At 42.3% G+C, this 21,390-nt stretch overlaps 1 protein-coding gene across 1 annotated transcript; it reads left to right on the forward strand.

The window, feature by feature from the left end:
• The first annotated feature begins 4,742 nt into the window (after nt 1-4,742).
• On the forward strand, nt 4,743-20,385 carry LOC149274444 (disintegrin and metalloproteinase domain-containing protein 11-like). Its single transcript, XM_089505477.1, has 27 exons — nt 4,743-4,800; nt 6,836-7,017; nt 7,677-7,753; nt 8,541-8,604; nt 9,234-9,328; nt 9,507-9,567; nt 9,811-9,862; nt 10,781-10,836; nt 11,536-11,610; nt 12,033-12,104; nt 12,854-13,020; nt 13,292-13,376; nt 13,717-13,807; nt 13,895-13,946; nt 14,449-14,548; nt 15,652-15,723; nt 16,027-16,122; nt 16,272-16,352; nt 16,494-16,544; nt 17,104-17,167; nt 17,402-17,501; nt 17,605-17,724; nt 18,070-18,238; nt 18,503-18,617; nt 19,247-19,337; nt 19,665-19,682; nt 20,370-20,385. Exons 1-27 carry the CDS (start codon nt 4,743-4,745, stop codon nt 20,383-20,385), a joined length of 2,280 nt encoding a protein of 759 aa, XP_089361603.1.
• The last annotated feature ends 1,005 nt before the right edge of the window (nt 20,386-21,390 follow it).

The raw sequence follows: 21,390 nt of genomic DNA on the forward strand, positions 1-21,390 counted from the left end.
GTCTCTCCTTGTCTGATTTAGTAGATTAACGGACTCTGCGCATCCCGCTGTTCCTTTCCATCGTCAGCCATCCCTGAGGTCACTGAAAATACTTTTCTAGGTACAATAACATCTACAAAAAATATACATTATGACATATTACGGTTCATAATGCAGCTCTATGGTGTAGGGCTAGAATGCCTAAACGGGTTCACCTAAATGTAACCGAAACAAAACGGTGGCTGGCTCAGCATAGAAAGTTTTCTGGTGACCACAAAGTCTCTACCATTAAAATGACCCAGATTTACCCCCAAATTCCCCCATAAAAATGCTAGTCTGTGGTATCAGACCCTACACTTTACGTGTTTATACTTCAACGATTAAGGGATAGAAACCTAATTACATAGAAGCGACTTATTTTTCCTCCTACGCGTGACTGCGGTTTCGAAGCCAATGGTATTTCGTAAGGGTACGATCAGCTGCGCGAATGGTATTTTTTGGTAACATATGAATCGACAGCAGGGGAAAGGGCTGCTCACAGGATCTGATAACTGGATAGGGGATCAGAAACATCAAGAAACAAAACAGAAGACGCTAAAATGTTCCACCGCCCGTTACACGTAAATTCCACCTAAAGTAAATCCAATGTACAAACACAAGAACAATTGGGGTCCGGTGTTTGTGGACGGAGGGAGCAATGAATGCAGGTACCTCTTACTGCTGTAGAGAAGACCTGGACTGGTCGGCGGATGAATACGTTGTCCTGCTGGCAAGAAGACTTCTACAAAGAACGTAAACATGTGGAAAATCGGGGACACATATGTTTTGCTTCTTATTTTGAGGGTCATATGGATCTATAGGTAATTCTCGCCCTATAATGTCTCTTTATAACTTTACGGATGTAGCTGCCCAATGGTTATTTGGCGTGTTTACGCGCAACATCTGTGCATTCCTGACCCATCTAGTCATCGGCCCGTCCTCCCACCGCTCTAGATACTGGTCCCATTATTAGGAGAAGGGAGCGGTGGGTTGGTGGACAGACACGAGGGATGGGGTAATGGGATGCCAGAAGGGGTCTAGCATTATGGAAACTGTTCTGTGCTGACAATTAGGTCTGTGACATCCTCCCTGCATATATTAACCCCCTCCTCAAATCTCTGCGCTCCAGAACAGAGCGTCCCTGTAATGTGATCCCTACGCCCACCCCAATCGGGCACAGAGATCCACGAAGCTGCGACCCGTCTGATGCCTGACTATTATTACTATTGTTCATTTAATTTCTCATAATTCTAATGACTCCTTCCCATTCATATACAGAAAGAACCAAACATATCCGTCCATGACGGCAGTATTGCAAAGATATTAAACCTTAATATGAATATACTTATATCTACAAATTATTAATCGAAGGCTAATCCTAACTTAAGGAGAAGAAATGGATTAGAAAATGCTAGCCCTGCCACGGGCTGCCGCTGAAGCCACCTTCTATAAGGAGAACTTTAAAACCAAGTATCTCCAAAACAATCTCACTCATCGAAAACCAGAAAACACCATAAGTAGTTTTAATGAATGAAGTTTCGTTTTTCTAAACGCTGAGGAATTGAAGGTTCCTCTTTATAACAATATGATTTCGGGGGGGGGGGGTTGTATACCTGTCTTCCTTGTGTCCTCATATCACCTTCACTTCGTAACCATTTGGTTTTATTTGCCTGGGTTGCGCCATTTAATTCATCCACCATGTTAAACATGAATGAGTACTTTTCATTCCTTCTCTTGGTTGTAACTATTCAGTTAAGGATGATATTGCTGGCGATGTGATATTGATACAATCACACATTTCACCTATATAAAAAGATGTACATTTGGAGCAGAATTGTAAAGTGCATTGGCTAGAGGCGCCAACATCTTCGGGACAGAGGGCCCTTTGTATTCTAGTTATGCCCCTGAGTGTTTGGTGCCCCTGTGTCCTCGGCCGGATGAGAGAGCAGAAAGAAAGATCTCTTTGCTTCACAAGAACACCACGGATTGCGCATGATGAGCCGGAAATGATAAGGCAGAGGATCGCTGAAATTTGTGATTTTCTTATACTTTCCAACTGGTTTTCGGCACTGGTGTGACTGGTGTCCGCTCGGCCATTGTTACTCTGACAATTCAGCATCCAGCAGGACCCCCTGCTAGGACGCTCAGTGGGAGCTCTATGCTCCCTCCGCAGGTAAATACATTCTGATCAAAGCATTAGAAATCAATTATTCACGTCTCGCAGGTAGGAACCATTCCCTGGCTATATTCATTATTCATTTACCAGTATGCATTAACCCATAAACCATCACGGCGCTTTAATACAGGACAACATGCATTATTAATTCTGCTGGCTCGGAATTGTTACAAAACTGGGACTTTAATGCTTGGAGGCGTTTTTATATTGAGTAATAAGTTGTGTTATAGGGATAGTCACTGTAGGAGGCATTGTAGGAGGGGGGTATATGGGGTAATAGTAGATGCTATATGGACAGGTTATAAGGAGTAACAGAATACGTTAAATGGGGTAATAAGAGAGGGAAAGCTTATATGCAGGGGTATCAACCCTAGCTCTATGGGGCAAAACGCATCAATCTGTACACATTGTCCAGTAGCACACGCTTATTGCTAAGTGTGTGCCAAAGGAATGTAGGAATCGCAGACCCCAGTTTTTTCGCCTCAGTTGTGATGTTCAGTAAACTGTCAGCTCTGCTTCTGCCTGTGCCAGAGACATATGTGGGGCTTATCACGGTGTAAGATTCCTAAGAACATTCACTAATGATGAGTTTTCAGATGGATACATAATCATTAATACGGGATCCTTCCAGTGTGTGTGGGCTGCATCTAGCACAGCCGGAAACGTTCTGTTTGTATTTCCAATCAATCTATCAAAAAAAAATATTCTGAAATACTAGGCGCTGTCACGACTTTACAAATCTTATTCAAGTATATATTATTGCTGAAAAACTGTGAAACTTCATATGTCTACACATTTAATTGGCATGTAGTCATTAGGCTGTTCACATGCAGTATTACGCCTACAGTCATCCCGCTATGTTCTTAACCGCTTGGTCTATGCGAATATATAAAATGTAGGAGAATAAAGTGAATGGATAAGTTGGGTGAACCATAAGTTTTTGACGTCCATGACATCTGAAATAAAAATGATCAAAAAGTTACTTCCAATGCCCTCTTGATGTCCCGGGTTAAGCGAATGAATGATGATGATGAAAGGGATATAAGGATTAGTGAGTGAGTGAGTGCAAGTGAAATGAAAAATGCTGTGGCGTCATCTATATGATGAACCAATGTACATGCCTTTACAAATTTGTGTTGGATTTTTGTATCTTTTCCTACTGGCATGGGCCAGTAGACATGGGAGTCAGTACATGATCTGCCATTGGATGGGTCAAAGCTTAAAATCAAATTGACAAGCGTATTCATTTGCCACAACAATCCACCCATCATTCTCTTTCATCACATCCCATGAATGCCTTTCGTTTGGAGAGATCTAAACCCGGCACCAAGGAGGACCAAGGCACTGCTTCCATGATCTGGTGGAAACTCCCAGGGTTGGATGCTGAGTCTTAGTACAACCCTCCCAGTCTTGGGGCAAATGGGCAGATTCCTAGGATAACCTAGTTTGACAGGAGGTGCCTTCACTCTATGTACCGATTTCTAAATACCCCTTCAGCCTTCAAACTGGCAAATGCTTCTCTTGCTCAAGTTACCTGTCTTCAATCAGTGAATACACCTATGGTATATAGGTGTATTCACTGATTGAAGACAGGTAACTTGATTCAGAATATTTTACTGTATGTCAGAGTGGCAAAACGTGCTTGTAGAATGGTCTTGTAGGAGCAACATGGACTTTCCACCATGGGTTGTGTGACCTCTAAAGAATACCACTGAAGAAAAGAGACAAGGAATTCAAGAACAGGGTGAAAACCACACTTAAAGAGAAAGACATCTGAAATAGATATCAATGGCTTCAATGGAAGAAGCATCAAATAGCGGTTAATAATACAAATTGCCCAATCAGAGTCCAATCTTCCTTAATACATTGTTTCATTACTTAATTCTATTTCTCACAGTTAATCATCCCCAGTCTACAGCATGCATCCCATTTCACTCCATCAAACAGTACAGGCAGCCCATGTATAACTCAGCATCCAAATGGGAGTTCTGGTACCCATCAGTAGGTGGTGAGGAGACCCCATCAGCCCAACATAGTCTGGCCAGGAATATGGTCCATCCCTTATATGACAGTGTACATGGTGCTGTGTATTAACACATACCTATAATACAATGTACAGTGCACATATTGTTAGGTCTATCTGCCTGTATATACAGATCACTGGGTTCCTGTAGCTGTACATGCATACTGCATATAAGAAATACGAAATAGATCAAGGGGATGCGAGAGTTCAGGAGAGATGGATGAGTGAGAGGGTGCAGGATGGGTGAGGGAGAGAAGAGTGCATGGATAGGGGGGAGGGAGAGGGATGGCAGCAGCAAGGAGGAAGGAGGAGAATATCCCTCACGTGTCTCTATGTTAATATTGGAGCCTCTTACACGCACACACTGCAGATCCAGCATCCCACCGCACGCAGCCTCCTCCACTGCACCCTGATGGTGACAGGGACACAAAGAACCCGGGCTGATGTCCCCTGTCCCCAGGCTCAGGGCTCATGTCTGTGTGAGGCTGCCCCCTGCTCCCGGGGCTGAATTATTATGTATGAAGGATGCGTTTCGAGCTGCTCTGGGTTGTAGCTGCTGTGATCTCTGCAATGCCGGAACTGGGTGAGTCTTTTACCCCAGAGAGGGGCAGGTAATGAGCCTGTACCACTCCTATCTGCACCTTCCATCCTCCTGCCTCCTTCTCTGTGTAATCTTCTCCTGTACCTTCCATCATCCTCACATCTCCATCACCGCAGTCCCTGGTCCTCTTTCGCTCCATCCTCAGATCTCCTCCTAATCTCCTCTCTCTCACTGTTGCATTCATTATCCTGGTCATCACAAGCTTTTCTTCGCACCCAGCGCTGCACCAGCTCTTCACCCCCATCTCCTGAACCCCATCTCCTTGCTGCACCTCCTGGTGTCAATCACGGCTGATCTCCATCTCTGCAGCCAGGGCATCTATACCATACCCCAGATCCATGCCTTCTCTGCTACCCTCACACCTACTCTCCATATACCGTCATGTATACACTCTTATACTTACCCTCCCTAGCCTTGACATCTGCCCTTCCTGCAAAATCATCTCTAACCTGTGATACCTATCCTTCATACCCCAACACCTACCTTTCCCATCACCTGTACCTGCCCTTCCTACATTTTTACCTCTACCTTGTGAGGTAAAACACATTTTTACCTCTACCTCTACCCTTAGCTCTCCTATACCCTGATACCTAACTCTCCTACACACTGATACCTACCTCTCCTCTACCCTGATACCTACTTCTCCTATGCACTGATACCTACCTCTCCTATACACTGATCCCTACCTCTCCTCTACCCTGATACCTACTTCTCCTATGCACTGATACCTACCTCTCCTATACACTGATACCTACCTCTCCTCTACCCTGATACCTACTTCTCCTATGCACTGATACCTACCTCTCCTATACACTGATACCTACTTCTCCTCTACCTCTCTTCTACCCTGATACTTATCTCTCCTATACCCTGATACTTACCTCTCCTATACACTGATACTTACCTCTCATATACTCTGATACCTACCTCTCCTACACCCTGATACTTACCTCTCCTATACACTGATACCTACTTCTCCTCTACCTCTCCTCTACCCTGATACCTACATCTCATATACCCTGATACTTATCTCTCCTATACCCTGATACCTACATCTCATATACCCTTATAATTACATCTCATATACCCTGATACTTATCTCTCATATACCCTGATACTTATCTCTCATATACCCTGATACTTAGCCTTCCTACGTTGTCACCTTTACCCTGCAGTATCCTATCCCTCATACCTACCTTTCAAACATTGTCATCTCTACTACCTGATACCTACCTTTCTGCCTTTCCTGTTGCATCCCTGATACCTAAATGTGTTACATTTTCCTCTTTGCAATCCTTTAACATAACCTTCTTACTCCTGTAAGTGCCCTAACTATCTACCCCTAGCAACACTATTATTTCCAATTGTAGAACATTCGTAAGCTGACGTCTTTTTCAAGGCTAGTGAGACATTTCACACAAACTAGTTTATGGGACCAGGTCTCCCCAAATTTATTTCAAAAGGGCACAGACCTCAACTCCTTCCCTTCCCCGTTGCATTCTGTAACATCAACAGATCTACTGCAATGCATCAGGTGGATGTATGCAACGCCGGGAGGGAGGGGAGAGGACTGCTGCTGATCGTGGAGAGCTGGTTTGCTGTGGGAGAGAAGTGCATGTATAGTCACTTGTGCCTGTTTGCTGTGAAGAACTTGTCTGCAGTTACAATCTGGTGTCTTTTTCTCTCTTCCATTTTCATCTTAATGTTCCGCATTTATCACATGGATCTCACCCCCTGCATCGTTCTCCTGGTTGCCCGTACCGTTTATCTCCTTCATTCATGCTTCTCTTTTAATATTTTACCCTGTCATTCCTGTATACACATTGGTTTTTATTTTTACACTATTTTCTGCTGTTACTTTACCCTTCCACTTTCTTCATCTCCTGTCTCTCTTTACTTCCGTTATTTAACTTTTAAGAAATCCTGTTTTTTTCCTAACAATAATCCCTTTTCTCCGCATCTCTGTATCTATCCTCCTTTTCCCCTTTATTCATTCTCATTGCCCCCTCTTCGACAGGTTTTCCACTGGTGAATTCTACTTTACCCCGTAATACAGCAAAACAGGAACCCCCCAACTCATGGCACCAGCCCCTGGATCCCCCCCAAATAATTTACCCCAGCCGGCTAGTGGGGCATACCTCAGGAACCCGCAGATATCAGCTGGACACCCAGGTTAGAAGCGGAACAGCCAGTGACCTAGTAAGTCTCCCACATCCCATGTATTGGATTAATGTTCTGCAGTGTCATTTAATATTTAGTATGAAAGTGTGCCATCTCGTATCCTGACTCTACTGCGGTGGAAAGCAATTTACAGCTCTCCGGGTGTTAATGGACAACAACTCCCATGATCCTCTTGGAAGCAGTTTTGGAATTATTTTCAGAATATTTCAATTTCTATAGAAAGCTATAGGCTGGAAATGATGGACGTTTTGGGGGTCAGCAGCCCCTGTGTGCATTACCGGGGCAGATCTCCCTATTGGGAGATTGGGCTCCTTAGTGAGATGCTGTTCATCGGGCTGGTCAAGAAGATCAGAGGTCTAGGGACAGACCTCCAAAGTATTCCTTCCCCAAACCCGACCTTAGGTTGAGGGCCGGTATATTATGTTATTTCCCAGTAATCGGGACAAACAATTCGTGGTGTGAGAAAGGGATGCTTCTCGAGGATGGTCCCGAGGGCAGCCTGGGTCAGCCCTAGGACAGCGACTCACAGACATATCGCTGGTTATGCTATTAGCTTATTTCCTGATTGCTTAATATTGTTTGTGTGAGTGGCTCCTTCCATCTGAAGACAATTATTTCTAATAATATCGTTCTTTTCCCCCCCCGTGCCTTACGGCCAGTTCATGAATTATTTCCAGGCTGCCCATCTGGCGAGCACCAGTTTTCTGGTGCCAGTCTTCGGGAAGAAAATCGTGCTGGACCTGGAGCTGAACCAGTAAGTTAGAAAGGGAATTTTTAATATGTAACTACATAACCCATCTTTGTTTCTGGCAACAGAAATAATTATTATGTGCAAAGTAATCACAAATACGTGTGTATTATACATTCAGATTGTAACGTATTGGTGGGGACCCAAACGTCCCAAATGTCCCTCTTTAAGAGGAACCAAATGTTTCTGCCCTGCTTTCCTCCCCTGATGCCCCTCTTTGCTAGCAGCTCAGATAGTTTGCTGTGTATGAGGGTTTTACAGGGATCTACAGCCCAAAAAGCCCCAATAATGTGTACATAAATGTCAGCAAATGCAATATCTATTATATAGATGGCACTCAACATCTCAAAGCCACATAAAAAGTCCCACCCACTGCCATGCATCTAACTGCACCTCCTAAAGGACAAAGTGGCCCTATATGGCCCTTTGAAATATTGTGATGTATATTGTGACTATGTTGTCATTAAGGTCCTGCCATACAACTGGATCTCCGAAGCAATCTGTTGAGATTGCCTCGGTCTGTCCACGGCTGTCAAGCGACCCACGCGGCTTTTCGTTACAGCTTTCCCCAGAGTCAATATTTAGAATTGTTTCATCAGAAGCTGCCAAACTACATCAATCTAAATGACCTCCATATCACACCATGAAAAATTTGCCACGACTCATATTGCTTGGTGTATGGATCACATGTCGAACAACAACCCTGCTTGTTCAAATAATCCTAACCATACAGCAAAGTGTATGGGTCATGGAATTATTATTATTAATATTTTTATTATTTTTATACTTATAGTAATCTTCTGTCATCAAGATATGTGGAAGTTCATTACAGTGACCAAAACAATACTAGGGTAATGGTGAGTAGTGATGATGATGATAATGATGATGACGATGATGGGAATTAGAAGTGCCCTAGATCTGTTTACACACAATGGAGGGTGGGGAATGCTCTCAGACCGTCAGATGAACGAGAGAGGCATTCAGAAAGGTGTTAGGAAAGAGATCTGGTCATCTGTCTTTCACACAGAATCTAGATACGTGGAATATGGTATCACATGAACAGCAGTGGGGTCACGCAGTTTATTAATGTCACATCAAGGTCACTCAGCGTCATCCAAACAGGCCAGGGATCACTTTGTGACACACACACAAGTGGACGCTTGGCCCGTCAGTGTCACACATGGCGGAGGCCGATGCGGTTGGCCAGCGCTGCAGTCATGCAGAGACGAGGCTCCCTCTCTTATGTTACATAATGGAGACACATTTATAAGTGGAGCAGAAATAACGCTAAAAGAATTTGAGGGTCCGTTCGCCTCCCATAGAATGCGGCTTGGGGGGTCAAATAGGGATTTGTGAATGTTTCCATTGTTTGGAAACTGATGAATGAGCATTGCTATACCCTAATAGGAACTGTTATAGGGGGGGGGGGGATATATATTTATGTTATAAGGAGGTTATATAATACCAGGTCCAACCTTCCTTATAGAATCCTGTGGGAGCCTCTGATCATTGCTACTATCAGGGCCACGTGCGTGGGATGGAGGGATCGTGGGCTGCCATATCTACCTGCCATGGACTCAGGTGAGTGCAGTTATCCATCTTCTATTCCTGTCTGATATTCAGGTCCCTGTACAGCTTCTTTCCGCATACAAATATCTTGCCAGATCCTTTTATTTAGAATATCAGGGTTCCTTCACTTTTTTTTATCATACACACACATTGTATGTAGCGCGTTTGTGTGTTTGCTTTGTTTTTGCAGTGGAACGTTTTCTGATGGACTATACACGTATACGCTATCCCCTATGGAACATAACAAGGAGGTATGTGATATTTATAGAGCGCACTGAGAACGCGATAGAACACAAGTGAACATATCCTTGCTATGTGAAATTATATATTATGAAGTAAATTAGTGTATAATAGTTACTAAAAAGCTAACACAACACATACTAAACGCGTGATATATGAAATGGTAAATACAAAGAAGGTGTGACTGCACAGCCCACCACGTCATCAATCTAATGTAAATGTTTTGCTTTTATCTCTTTTATTATTTTTAGGAGTCAGACCGATGGCCTCATGTGATCCAGCGAATCAGTAGATGCTCACATCCAGGTAGACAGCCTTGTTGAATAGTATATATAGGAACACTAGAGAGGGGTCATGGCACACGCGATAAATACATACAATACCATGTGTATGTCAAGCAGGAAAGGCGTTATCAATAATGGAGAATCAGCTGTGATTGCAATGCTCCCATCTTCCCCTCGGGACCTATCTGCCATCTTGCTTGCCCACTCCCGTGCGTAGTGCTGGGACATGGTGCTATATCCGGGTGCTCCTCCCGAGAAGGACACGTGGTGTCAGGTATAAGAGGCTGGCCAGGCACAGACCTTTGTAGAATGAATGGGATGGTAACAAGAAAGATTTCCCAAGAAGCTTAACGACTAAGAAACAAAACAGGAGCCCAAGTGTCCAAGAGGAGCTTCTGACCCTTTAGACTCGTTGTCCTAGGACTAGTCAACCTGGGCCAGTATAAACCACTGCCCTGTGACTCTTGGGAGTGACTCCCAAGATCACCTGGAATCCATGGGAGGGAAGTGGAGAGAGTTGGCATGAGGGGTATCATCTCTATGCCCCCTTTTAATTTGAGGTGTAGAGGTCTTTGGAAGAAAACGAGGGGATATATAAACAATAGTTTAAGCAGAAGGCCAGGTCCAGGTAGCTGATTATTAGGTAAGACTTTTATCAGATAAGACTGTCTACAATAGTTCACGCTTCAGCGTGTGCTGTGTAATAAGACCTGGGTGCCAACTCATGACTCAACATTCAACCGTTACAGAAAAACACGGCCCAGCGTAAACAGAAGCGCTCTCCGTGTTTATTGTATGTGACGCCTAATACACCCAGTGCATGTAAACACACCATTCACACCGTGCAGGATACATATGTTATCATGTAAATGTACGTTATCATGCAACAAGAAGCGTACAAGTTTACACACCAACATCGTATGACATTTATGTTCCATAGGCTGCGATCATCACGAGGGAATTCCTTCCAGACCCAAAACGCGCAGGAAAAGACAGGTGAGCGTATTGTACCATAACATTTTAATGTATTATCTATGTATGTAGTCCATACTACACATGGACTACATATTATGGGAAACCTAATCAGACTTTTCTCCTTGGATATATCGTAGTCTGAAATTTAGGACACATTTCTCCAAATTGAGGGACAGTAATGTTACTACTTTTTAATCAAGCTGTAGAACATCTATAGAATTCTTTTTCTAATTGTCAGCACTATTGTGACACGTAGAGCCCACATTATGTGGAAGGCATCATGGTACGCCACAAATAACACCCGGTTTCCTATATGCATGCTCAGCCCCGTGGACCTACAGATGTCGGGACTATCCTGGCCTTATTGATACAGTTGACTTATCTACCAAATGTACCAACACTGCTTTCAACTACATTCAATCCAATAAACTGTTGACGTGTTATAAAAGTATGGTTTGGAAATTCGGTTCTGATTTGGTCATTTTGGGCACTCATTTTGGGACTTCTTCTATTCCCTGTTTATGGAACCAATAAGATAGCATATTATGGAGATACAACTAGATGGGCAATGAGCAGCCAATTTGGGATAGAGGTCAGTTGCATTCTGGGATATATCATCGACTTAGTAGGAGAGAATTCAGAATATAGGTATATGTGTAGATCGTTTCATGCCGGTTAGTAAACGGACGTGAACGTCACTTTATTGTTTGATTGCCGTAGGTCCGTCGGACTGTCCATTCCGCTCTCACTGAAACCAAATACATTGAGCTTATGGTGGTGAACGATCGACAAATGGTGAGTGTCACAGTACAAGGCATGCTTACCGTTTGGGTTCCCTTCCCAGGGAAACATTACGGCATGTGACCTCATACGCTGGTTCATATAGTAATGCCTCTTATCTGCCCCTCCCCCAACATATGCCAAATATTGGGACCCAGGCCACCAGCCATCAGCTGGCACATTTGGTTGTCCTGTGTGCCCTGCGATTGGCCTTTGGGGGGCAGCATTTCTTTATCTGTAGGACTCAAAATTCTTTGGTCGTATGGGGAACTTTCTAAATAAGCTGTTCCCGAGACTCTTCAAGCATTAACCCTTCAATAGCCCATGACAAAGTAACCTGCTAATGGGTACAACCCGTGTAAGCGGTATCTAAGGTTTGATGGTTGCAGTTTAATTCACATGTGGTTTAATTCAATTTAACCTGTCCTGCCTTTCAGTATGACCAGCAGCGTCAATCTTTGAGCCTCACCAGTGGCTTTGTGAAAACAGTGGTGAATGTCGCTGATGCCGTAAGTAACCCGCCTGCCAAATTTTTTATACTTCTTTTACTGTCCTTAGGTGTTTTTTAAAACAGACTGCCCCTTTAAGCCATTAAACACATTCCTGCCTTTAAATCGCTTTGTTTCTAGATGGGACTGACCCTTTAATCATGGCCGGATACACATTGTATCCTTAGGCACCCCTTCAAACGATTGAACATTAAATATTTGTAGCATGGGCATGGGTGGAACGGGAAGGGGTAGAGTCAGCAATTCTTGCCTCCTATGATGCCCCTAAGAAAATGGAGTTTAAGTATTAATTATTGGAAATCCCACATTTCCTTAAACCCATTAAATGTTACTTAAGTCTCTTCATTCATACATGGGGGGGGTTATTTTCCAATGACATAGGAACACAAAAGGGGTATGAATATGAATTTGTTTCTGGTGCAAAGTTTTCCAATGGAATGTTACTGCTTACTGGACAGTTTGATTGGTTGCTATGGTGACAAGACCTCTTTTATTTGATCTTAACTTTGCACCAGAATCACTTTTATACGTTACAGTAAGTTATTCAGAAGCAAACTGGGTAGCGACATTGTGAGGGTCTGCGTTAACAGCCCGGAATACTTTTCTCAACTGGTTTGTTTTAATTTGGGATTGTCAGTGTCCTGCACCTCTCTGCCCCTTCTGCCTCTGTAGATTCCCTAATCAGTTCCCCCTCCCCCCTGTGATCCCCCCTCCCAACCCCCCTTTCATTCCTTACTCCACAACCCAAGATTTTTAGGGACCAGCTGAACACCAAGATTGTCTTGGTCGGCATGGAAACGTGGACAACAGCAGACAAGATATCGGTGACCGACGAGCCACTGCAGGTGCTGGCGGACTTCATGAGATACCGGAGAACGGAGATCTCGGAGCACAGCGATGCTACTCACCTCTTCTCGTGAGTCCAATAGGGTTAGCAACACCTTATTATATAACTCATCCAACTCATCGTCATGCTCAGTAGACCTCATTGCTATAATTTTGGGTTATAAAGCAGAAATATAGAGTAACCAATGTAAGCAAGCGTTATGACTAAATATGATTGAAGAATAAGTTAATGATTGCATTGCTTACCCCATTAATCCCGCCGCTGTCATTAGCTGTCATTGTTCCCGCAGGGACCGGTCTATAATTCTTGCAAACATTAAATAGACTCCTTTTTTATTTAGAGGTCGCACATTCAAAAGCAGCCGCAGCGGGGCAGCGTATTTTGGTGGGATCTGCTCTCCGACCCTTGGCGGTGGAGTGAACGAGGTCAGTATAACACATCTATAACTTTTTAGGTATGCGTATAGTACAGGACATTATGCAAGTACATAAAATGTAGGGATCTTCTCAATCTTTAGGTTACTGGCACTTTCATTCTTTACCGAGATCTGACTTTTATGAGTATATCGTTGAAGCTTCTAGGACTTCAGCTGGACAGATTAGGCTGAATAAGAAACATCTTGCGTGTTTGTATCAGAAATAAGATATTAATAAGAGTTTGTTTTAATACAACAATGACTTATGACAATGTTACCACAAACCGTTACTACATTCTCCTTTAGCTCAGTGTATTAACTGTGCATTTGGTTTACTCTCCTCTCTGCAGTATGGGAGCATGAACTCAATGGCCGTGACATTAGCACAAACCCTGGGGCAGAACCTTGGGATGATGTGGAATAAACCACGCACATCAGCTGGTAAGGGCCCAGTATGGAAAATGGTTCAGACTGGATTACCCCTTCTGATATCCATGTGAAGTTCATAATGTGGCTTCCCCTCTGTAGGCGACTGCAAGTGCCCGGATCTCTGGCTGGGGTGTATCATGGAGGACACCGGGTAAGCGTCTGATAGAACACAAAACAAGAATGATTAAAGATATCATCCAATGGGCATATTATTCTATTCCAAGGTTCTATGGATTGCTAGCATATTTGTTTATTGAGACCTTGAGTGATACTAAAAGTCATCCATGTCAATGAACGTGATCCACGCACGTCTGCGCATGTACCTAACAGATCGTTTATTCGAACACTTTGGTGTTTGTAAGACATGATGTGAACCCTATGTTTCTGCTGTATATCTGTTTTGCTCCTGGGAGTGACAGTAAATGTGTAACCGTTACCAGGAATCGGTAATTAAGAGTTAACCGGTTATCCGATCACTTTTTTAAGTATGGTATATACTAAGTATGGTTTTTGGAGTTTCTCACTATAAGATGATACAGTTCTACAGTCATGTCTTTTTGTTTGTTGTAGCTACTATGGACATTTACGTCGTTATATATAATTTGCTTTATTATGGGGAAGTCAGTATGTAAATGGCACCTCTGTCTCTGTAGGTATTACCTCCCTCAGAAGTTCTCCCGCTGCAGTATTGATGAATACAGTCAGTTCTTGCAAGACGGGGGCGGAAGCTGTCTTTTTAATAAACCTCTAAAGGTAAGTGAGGGACAATGGACACCTTGTTTATAAGATGCTAAGGCATGACTCTGTATTGATGGGGGGTAAATTATCTCTACCTTTCACGCCACACCTAAGGGCTGGCTCTATAAGCCTCCAAGGCTGGCAATGAAACTTTTGCACGTAGAAACCCAAGTACCAGACCTCATCACACTCACTAGTTAAACGGGGTTAACATAGGCAGTGGCAGTGGCATGGTTACACAAAAGAGGACCTGACCAGGTACCCAAAAATAGGTTCTCTAGTACCCAGATACCCATTGACAGTACTATCACACATCCACCTTTCTGTTCTTCTGTTGTGTGTGTATAGATATGTGTATATATATATATATATATATATATATTGTGACAACACCTGGTACAGAACCCATAGCATTTTATTGGGGCAGCAGTGATGCCACAGTTGCCATATTGCACAAAATAGCTTACTTATGACATACAAAATAAATACCAACTGGTATATACCAACTGGCTTCCTTTTAAGCTGGAGACAATGATCCGTCTACTATGGTGTCATCGTGGGAAAAAAAAGACCCATGGCAATAAATCAAAATGAAGACATGGGTTTTATCCCTCTGTGGTTTACCTTTATGTTTGGAATCATTTTTCACAATATGGTACCACTTTGTTAAAATGTATTCCGAGAAAGGATTGGGAATAATTATCCCCTATCTGTTCATAAAAAAAAATGTAGATATTTTGCTACTAATAGTATGGTAGAGTACTGCTCACTTTTGGGCACATAAACCTTAATTAGTAGCAAGATTCTGCCCTAAACTTATATATTTTCCATTTCTACCAATTCCATGCCTCTTCCCATAAATAAAACTCATTAACTCCTATTAAAGCTATACATTTACCTAAACTAATATGGCCTGCTATGCCTCCACCAGAACAGCCTTTATCCGGCATTAAGTGGCTCTATTCTGGACTAATATTTATTACTTAGATTCCACTTTGAACCGTTATTGATCACCATGCATTTACTCTGCACGGATATTGATTGCCCAGCCTCCTGGATGAACTGAAGTCAGTTAGCTATCCCTTTACTCGTTTTTTTCTGTTTCGCTCTGCCTCTAGCTTTTCGATGCTCCATCATGCGGGAACGGATTCGTAGAGGTCGGGGAGGAATGTGATTGTGGGTCGCCTGCTGTGAGTATCTTGTTAGGGGGGTTCTAGAGTCTATAGTATAGAAAGTCTAAATTATGAAGCACCAACACGCTCTTCAGTACTTGAAGATTAGGAGAGGACAGGGTAGCAGACACAATGAGCCTTGAAAGTCCCCAAATACATTGCAGAAGTCTGCCTTTTTGCAACACTTGTCTTGAAACTTGGGGTTCCAAACCCTTCTTTGTTGCATAAGATCTACGCTGTAACAAAGGAACAGTCTAACGTTTTTTTAGCCAAACAAAAAGCTCTTATCATTTAGCGGAACACATTTTCAACTTTTTCCAGGAATGTATGAAGTCAGGAGCTGGGAACTGCTGCAAGAAATGCACACTTAGCCACGACGCCATGTGCAGCGATGGTCTGTGCTGCAGAGGCTGCAAGGTAAGGATTCTGTGGCCACATGTGGGGAGGAAATGGACAGGCGGAAACCACAAAAACATTTATACATAGGTCATCCCTCACTGATAATAGCCGTTGTTTCCACATCTCCATCTCAGAAAGGTGATTAAAAATGATTTTCTGCCTCGTAGTATGAACCGCGAGGGACCATTTGCCGAGAGCCCGTTAATGAATGCGACGTGCCAGAGACCTGCCTGGGAGACTCCAGCGTGGTGAGTGAAGCTGACAGCTTTCCAAAATGGAAATCATGGGGTAATCTCGTGTCAGGGAGGACTCGTGAAAGCGGCTGCCTTAAAATCACAAGTTAAATGTTTCAAAAACGCTAAAAAAACCCTCTAATTTTGTTCACACAGTGCCCTCCCAATCTACACAAGCAAGATGGATACTTCTGTGACAACGAACAGGTGACCTTCTAGTGTATAACTTCATCAAGAGAGTGTGCTGTGATTGATAGCATAGAGTGTAGTGTGTGCAAAATACAATGTATACCAAGAATCTCAAATGGGTGGAATTCCAAAGTTCACTCAAGTGATCAATGTATGGAAGGCACTGGTGGACCATCCCAGTTAGTGATTGTGGGATATGCTGCCTTCCGTGTAGCCAGTAAGTCAGGGCATACTGTATGTCCAGTAAATGATGACCTGTAGACATCACTTGATCTTCAGTTTACTTGATTATTCACTGAAAGCCTGAAGAAGTCTCAGGAAAATACCGTCTCATTTAAATCTACCAGTGAATCGCATAAAGGCGAGAATCATTAGAAGATATTTGGAGAAATAATATATATATATAGCCTTATTGGTCCAAGAGAAAATGGGGTCTTTATTCGAGCTTGATGCCTTTTATTGGACCAATCTAGAACAAAATGTCAGAAAAAGAATTCAGATTTTATCTGAGGAACAGAGCTCAGAAAGCTTTTGTGGCCCCTCTTTACTCTGAGGTCCTGAAAACTTTGACTTACAGGGCCGTTGTTATGGTGGGCGATGTAAGACCAGAGACCGCCAGTGCAGCGCATTGTGGGGACGCAGTGAGTATTATGTTATCAATCTTGATAGTAGTTATTCATAGCTAGGGGCTTGACATGGATACTTACACCTGATGCCATAGGGTTAGACCATGTAGCTAAACTCTGTGGCCCATCTGTGGCATAAGCTCGTCTCATAGTATCATTGTAGTGTTATGAGCCAACTAGTACCAATGTACATATTGTGGCTGATAATTGTGAAAAGATCCCAATTTGCCATGATTATTTCTCTGCCAGGTGCATCCGACAGGTTTTGCTATGAAAAGTTAAATATTGAAGGGACCGAGAAGGGAAACTGTGGGAAAATTGGAGAAACATGGATACAATGCAACAAACAGTAAGTGAAAGGGTGATGTATACCTGAGTTAACTCTGAGTGGACCAACTGAACATGACGCTGATATGATACGTTGGCCTAAAAAGTGACACTTTTCTCTCTAGGGATGTCCTCTGTGGATACCTCCTATGTTCCAACATCTCCGGAACTCCAAGGATCGGAGAACTCAATGGTGACATCACCAGTATGAGCTTTTATCATCAAAACCGCTACCTGGACTGCAGGTAACATATGTGAAAAAGTATAGTGGATAAACATATCTCATACATCCACCCCGTTATGCTATAAATGTCTCAAAATATATCTGGTAGGATAGCGTCACCCTCATTGGTGCCTATTTTTCATAGTTTCATAGTTTGGATTACAGATACTTACTAAATATTCAAAGTCATCTTTAAAAAAATCAAACAGAACTGCTGATTTATATTTACGTGAAAATAATTATGTACGGTTTACATAATGAATTGGGGGGGGCATTATTTTACTTCAAAATCCATAAAAAATAATTTAGTGATATGTAAAGATTTACACATGTGTTAAATGCCTTTTTCTTTCCTTTGTATATTTAGAGGAGGGCAGGTGGTGCTTCCAGATGGCTCGTATTTGGGGTACGTTGACGATGGGACACCATGTGGCCCTAACATGATGTGTCTGGACAGGAGGTGCCTCCCTGCTGCAGTCTTTAACTTCAGCTCCTGTCCCAGCAGCTCGACCGGTGGGGTCTGCTCGGACCACGGGGTAAGTTGTGAGGGATTGCCAGAGTTTTGAGTCAGGAAACAGGAGAATACATTGTTTCCATTTACTTTCTCCAGACAACATATTTGCTGGTTAAGTGGATGAGCGCTATTTATTACTAATACATGGTGAAAGTGTATTTGACATGGCAGCAGTCCGCATTGTGCTGCTCAAATCTTTGGCACTGTGTAGTTTTAAGAGAAAGGCAGAGGGAACATGTTTCAGAGTCACATAATGTGGCAGTCCTGATGCCTTCTATACCCACAGGTATGCAGCAATGAAGGCAAATGTATTTGCCACCCAGACTGGACCGGGAAGGACTGCAGTGTATATGATCCACTCCCTGTCCCAAAGCCAACAGGAGTGGGGGAGAGATATAAAGGTACTCGGTTATATCTATTTATCAAACCATGTATCAGTAAATCAAACCAGGTATCAGTAGTGGTTGGAAGAATGTAGTTGGGTAAACTGGGCATCAAGTTTAATCAAGAGTAGTCAGAATACAGCGACACAACACAATGTAACAAGACAAGGTCATGTCTTTCTTGTGTAGTTAAGAAATGCCTATGTATAGGACAGGTTACCATTATATCCTTTAGCCTCTTTGTAAGATATGAAAACACTGATAACTAGATTAGTTATGTCATCAATGGCTAATTATTATCTGTTGTTTTATGTAGTGACATCATTTTCCACAGTGCTGTGCCAATGGGTAGCCAGGACATGACAAGTTGACACACAATACATAAGGTTTTCTAATATTTCAGCCTATCACGTGGATACATTTCAGAATAATTAAGCCCCAGAGTAAATATGTTTGGGTCTAAATCTACGATTATTTAGATCTTAAAATGTGATGAGTTGGTGTCTAAGGGTCTTATATTGGCATCTCTGTACCCGCAAACCTGGGGTCTGTTCCACACAGTAAAGTCTACTATAGCATTTTATGCGCAATTTAGCATTTTTACACATTTGCATTTTTTGGTAAAATCTACCTGTCCTATTCTCCAGGTCCCAGCGGTACGAATATAATCATTGGGTCCATCGCAGGAGCTGTGCTCATTGCTGCCATTGTACTCGGGGGAACAGGATGGGGCTTCAAGTAAGTTTTACACCGAGTAAATGTGAATAACTGTGGCATGGCCATATTATATATATAAGGTGGATCTTTGGGTGTCTCAGACTCTGGGCTTCTGTTTTGGAGGATAGGAAAAGAAAGCAATAACTTTCCAAATAATACATGACCGGCCATTGACAATTACTTTATCAGTGTGGGTACTTTTTGTGTTTCATGTGAAATCAGTGATATTGATAATATATATATATATATATATATATATATATATATATTCTCTGCAGTGTAAGGGGCAAAGTTTTTAAAATCTTACTAACTAATATGTTTTTGTTTTTTTTTAATCTTTCTAAAAAGGAACATTCGAAGAGGACGGTATGTATCTACAAAGCACCAATTACCTGCATGCAAAATTGGAATTATAGTTTATTTATGGCCTACTTTACTTACTACACGGGTTATGACAGAGATAAGCCAAAAAGTTGAAAGCTGTATTTGGGGCTGTATTAGGCTACCTCTTAACATACAGTAAAGGGTTCTCTTCTCCTTTGGTATCAGTATGTGTTAATGAGTGTTAATGGTATTGTCAGCTTTGTATATTGTTAATTGTTCCCCTGTTCTAATAATATCACAGAATCTGCTGGTGCTATATAAATAAAATGTGATACAAGAAGGGATAAATGTATCATCTGAGCATTACTCAGCCATATCAAAGTCAAAGTCTAGCTCTCTTGGGAAAAAACTTTTCACTGAAGAGAGCTGAACTGATAGCAGGCGGGCAATAAATTCATATTGGAAAAGCAGAAGGTTCCTTCCCATAGCCCTTACCTTATCTATAATCAATTTAAGTATGTCCCAGAAAGACTGGGATAAAAGAGTAATTTGATGAAGGTATAACCTGGGGAATAGATGGTAAGTCTGGGTGCCCTTAATGTAGGAGACCCCAGATAGTTGAGGTGACCACAAACCCTATCAATAGACCACAACGCAGAAGTGAACACAAGGACTAATAATAAAAACGGTTGTTTCTAATACTAACTGCTTTATTTTTCTACATTTCAGATCTGGAGGAGGATAGGCGTCTGAATGTCTACTGTGCGTTCTCTCTTCATTCTTCAACTTTCTCAATCATTCCCCTGACACCTCTAGGCCTTTCTAAGGAAACAAGCAAAATAAAAATAAACTATCTGGAGAATGGAAGAGGAGCCACAGAACAAACGTAACAATATGGGTTCATTGGGATCTGTCTGCCTGTCTTCCGGAACACATAAACTGCCTCTCCTTTTGGTAACAAACTAACCGTTAAGCAACAACATAGATGCTTAACATCTGGGAGCCTTGAAGAAATCATATACAACTTCCGTCGGTCCTGCTGGCCATGGAAAGGCAGAAACTCATACAAGAGAATGGAGTGAACCTTTAAACATTACTGCCGTTAAAAATGTTGGTCTCGGGAGAGACTGACCACTTGAAAATGTCACTGCCATTAATCCTCTTTGTCCTGACAGGGACTGGCCCTTTAACATGTTATTTTTCCCACAAATAAACTGCGTTGAAGGGGAACTAAATCTTTAAACTTGTCGGGATCCCTTGTAAAGGTTGGTGGGGCTTATGATCAATCATACCAGTAATTATTAATCTTGGATCAAGAAGGGACTTACCATTTACAATGGTGAATGTCAGTGGTGTAATTGCCAGTGACATCACTTGTCAACACAATTACAATATCTGAGATATACTTGCATTCCATTTCCAAATGAAAGTGTGTGTTAGGTATAGTTATTTACCTTTAAATATACCTAAAAATACCAAATAAAAAAGGCCATAAAAAGGTTTTCAGCATGGTGAACGGCTTGGGGAATCTAGCATCTAAACCAACACATTTTTCTTGTACATATAGAATAATGAAGCCATAGAAAGCTCCTTAGTAAAGCTGAGGGTGTTCCGAGTTGTGGGGGGAATGACCTTATTTATGTTTTGCAGAATGTTAGAGGGAAGACCATTCTTTCTGAGACTCCACTTTCTCTCAAAGCCAGTAAAGGCTGCTCTTGGCGCAGTTCTTCGTATCAGAACATATCTAGGT

Source organism: Sceloporus occidentalis, unplaced genomic scaffold (genome assembly GCF_023333645.1).
Source record: "Sceloporus occidentalis isolate IW3139 unplaced genomic scaffold, rSceOcc1.0.p SCAF_330, whole genome shotgun sequence".
NCBI classification, from domain to species: Eukaryota; Metazoa; Chordata; class Lepidosauria; order Squamata; family Phrynosomatidae; genus Sceloporus; species Sceloporus occidentalis.

What these genes read in the sequence shown, in the direction of transcription:
- LOC149274444 (XM_089505477.1), top strand. Translation starts at nt 4,743, where the DNA reads ATGCGTTTCGAGCTGCTCTGGGTTGTAGCTGCTGTGATCTCTGCAATG. An exon ending in GATGCTACTCACCTCTTCTC is followed by an intron (nt 13,021 to 13,291) that starts GTGAGTCCAATA and finishes TTTTTTATTTAG; the next exon opens with AGGTCGCACATTCAAAAGCA. An exon ending in AACCGCTACCTGGACTGCAG is followed by an intron (nt 17,725 to 18,069) that starts GTAACATATGTG and finishes TTGTATATTTAG; the next exon opens with AGGAGGGCAGGTGGTGCTTC.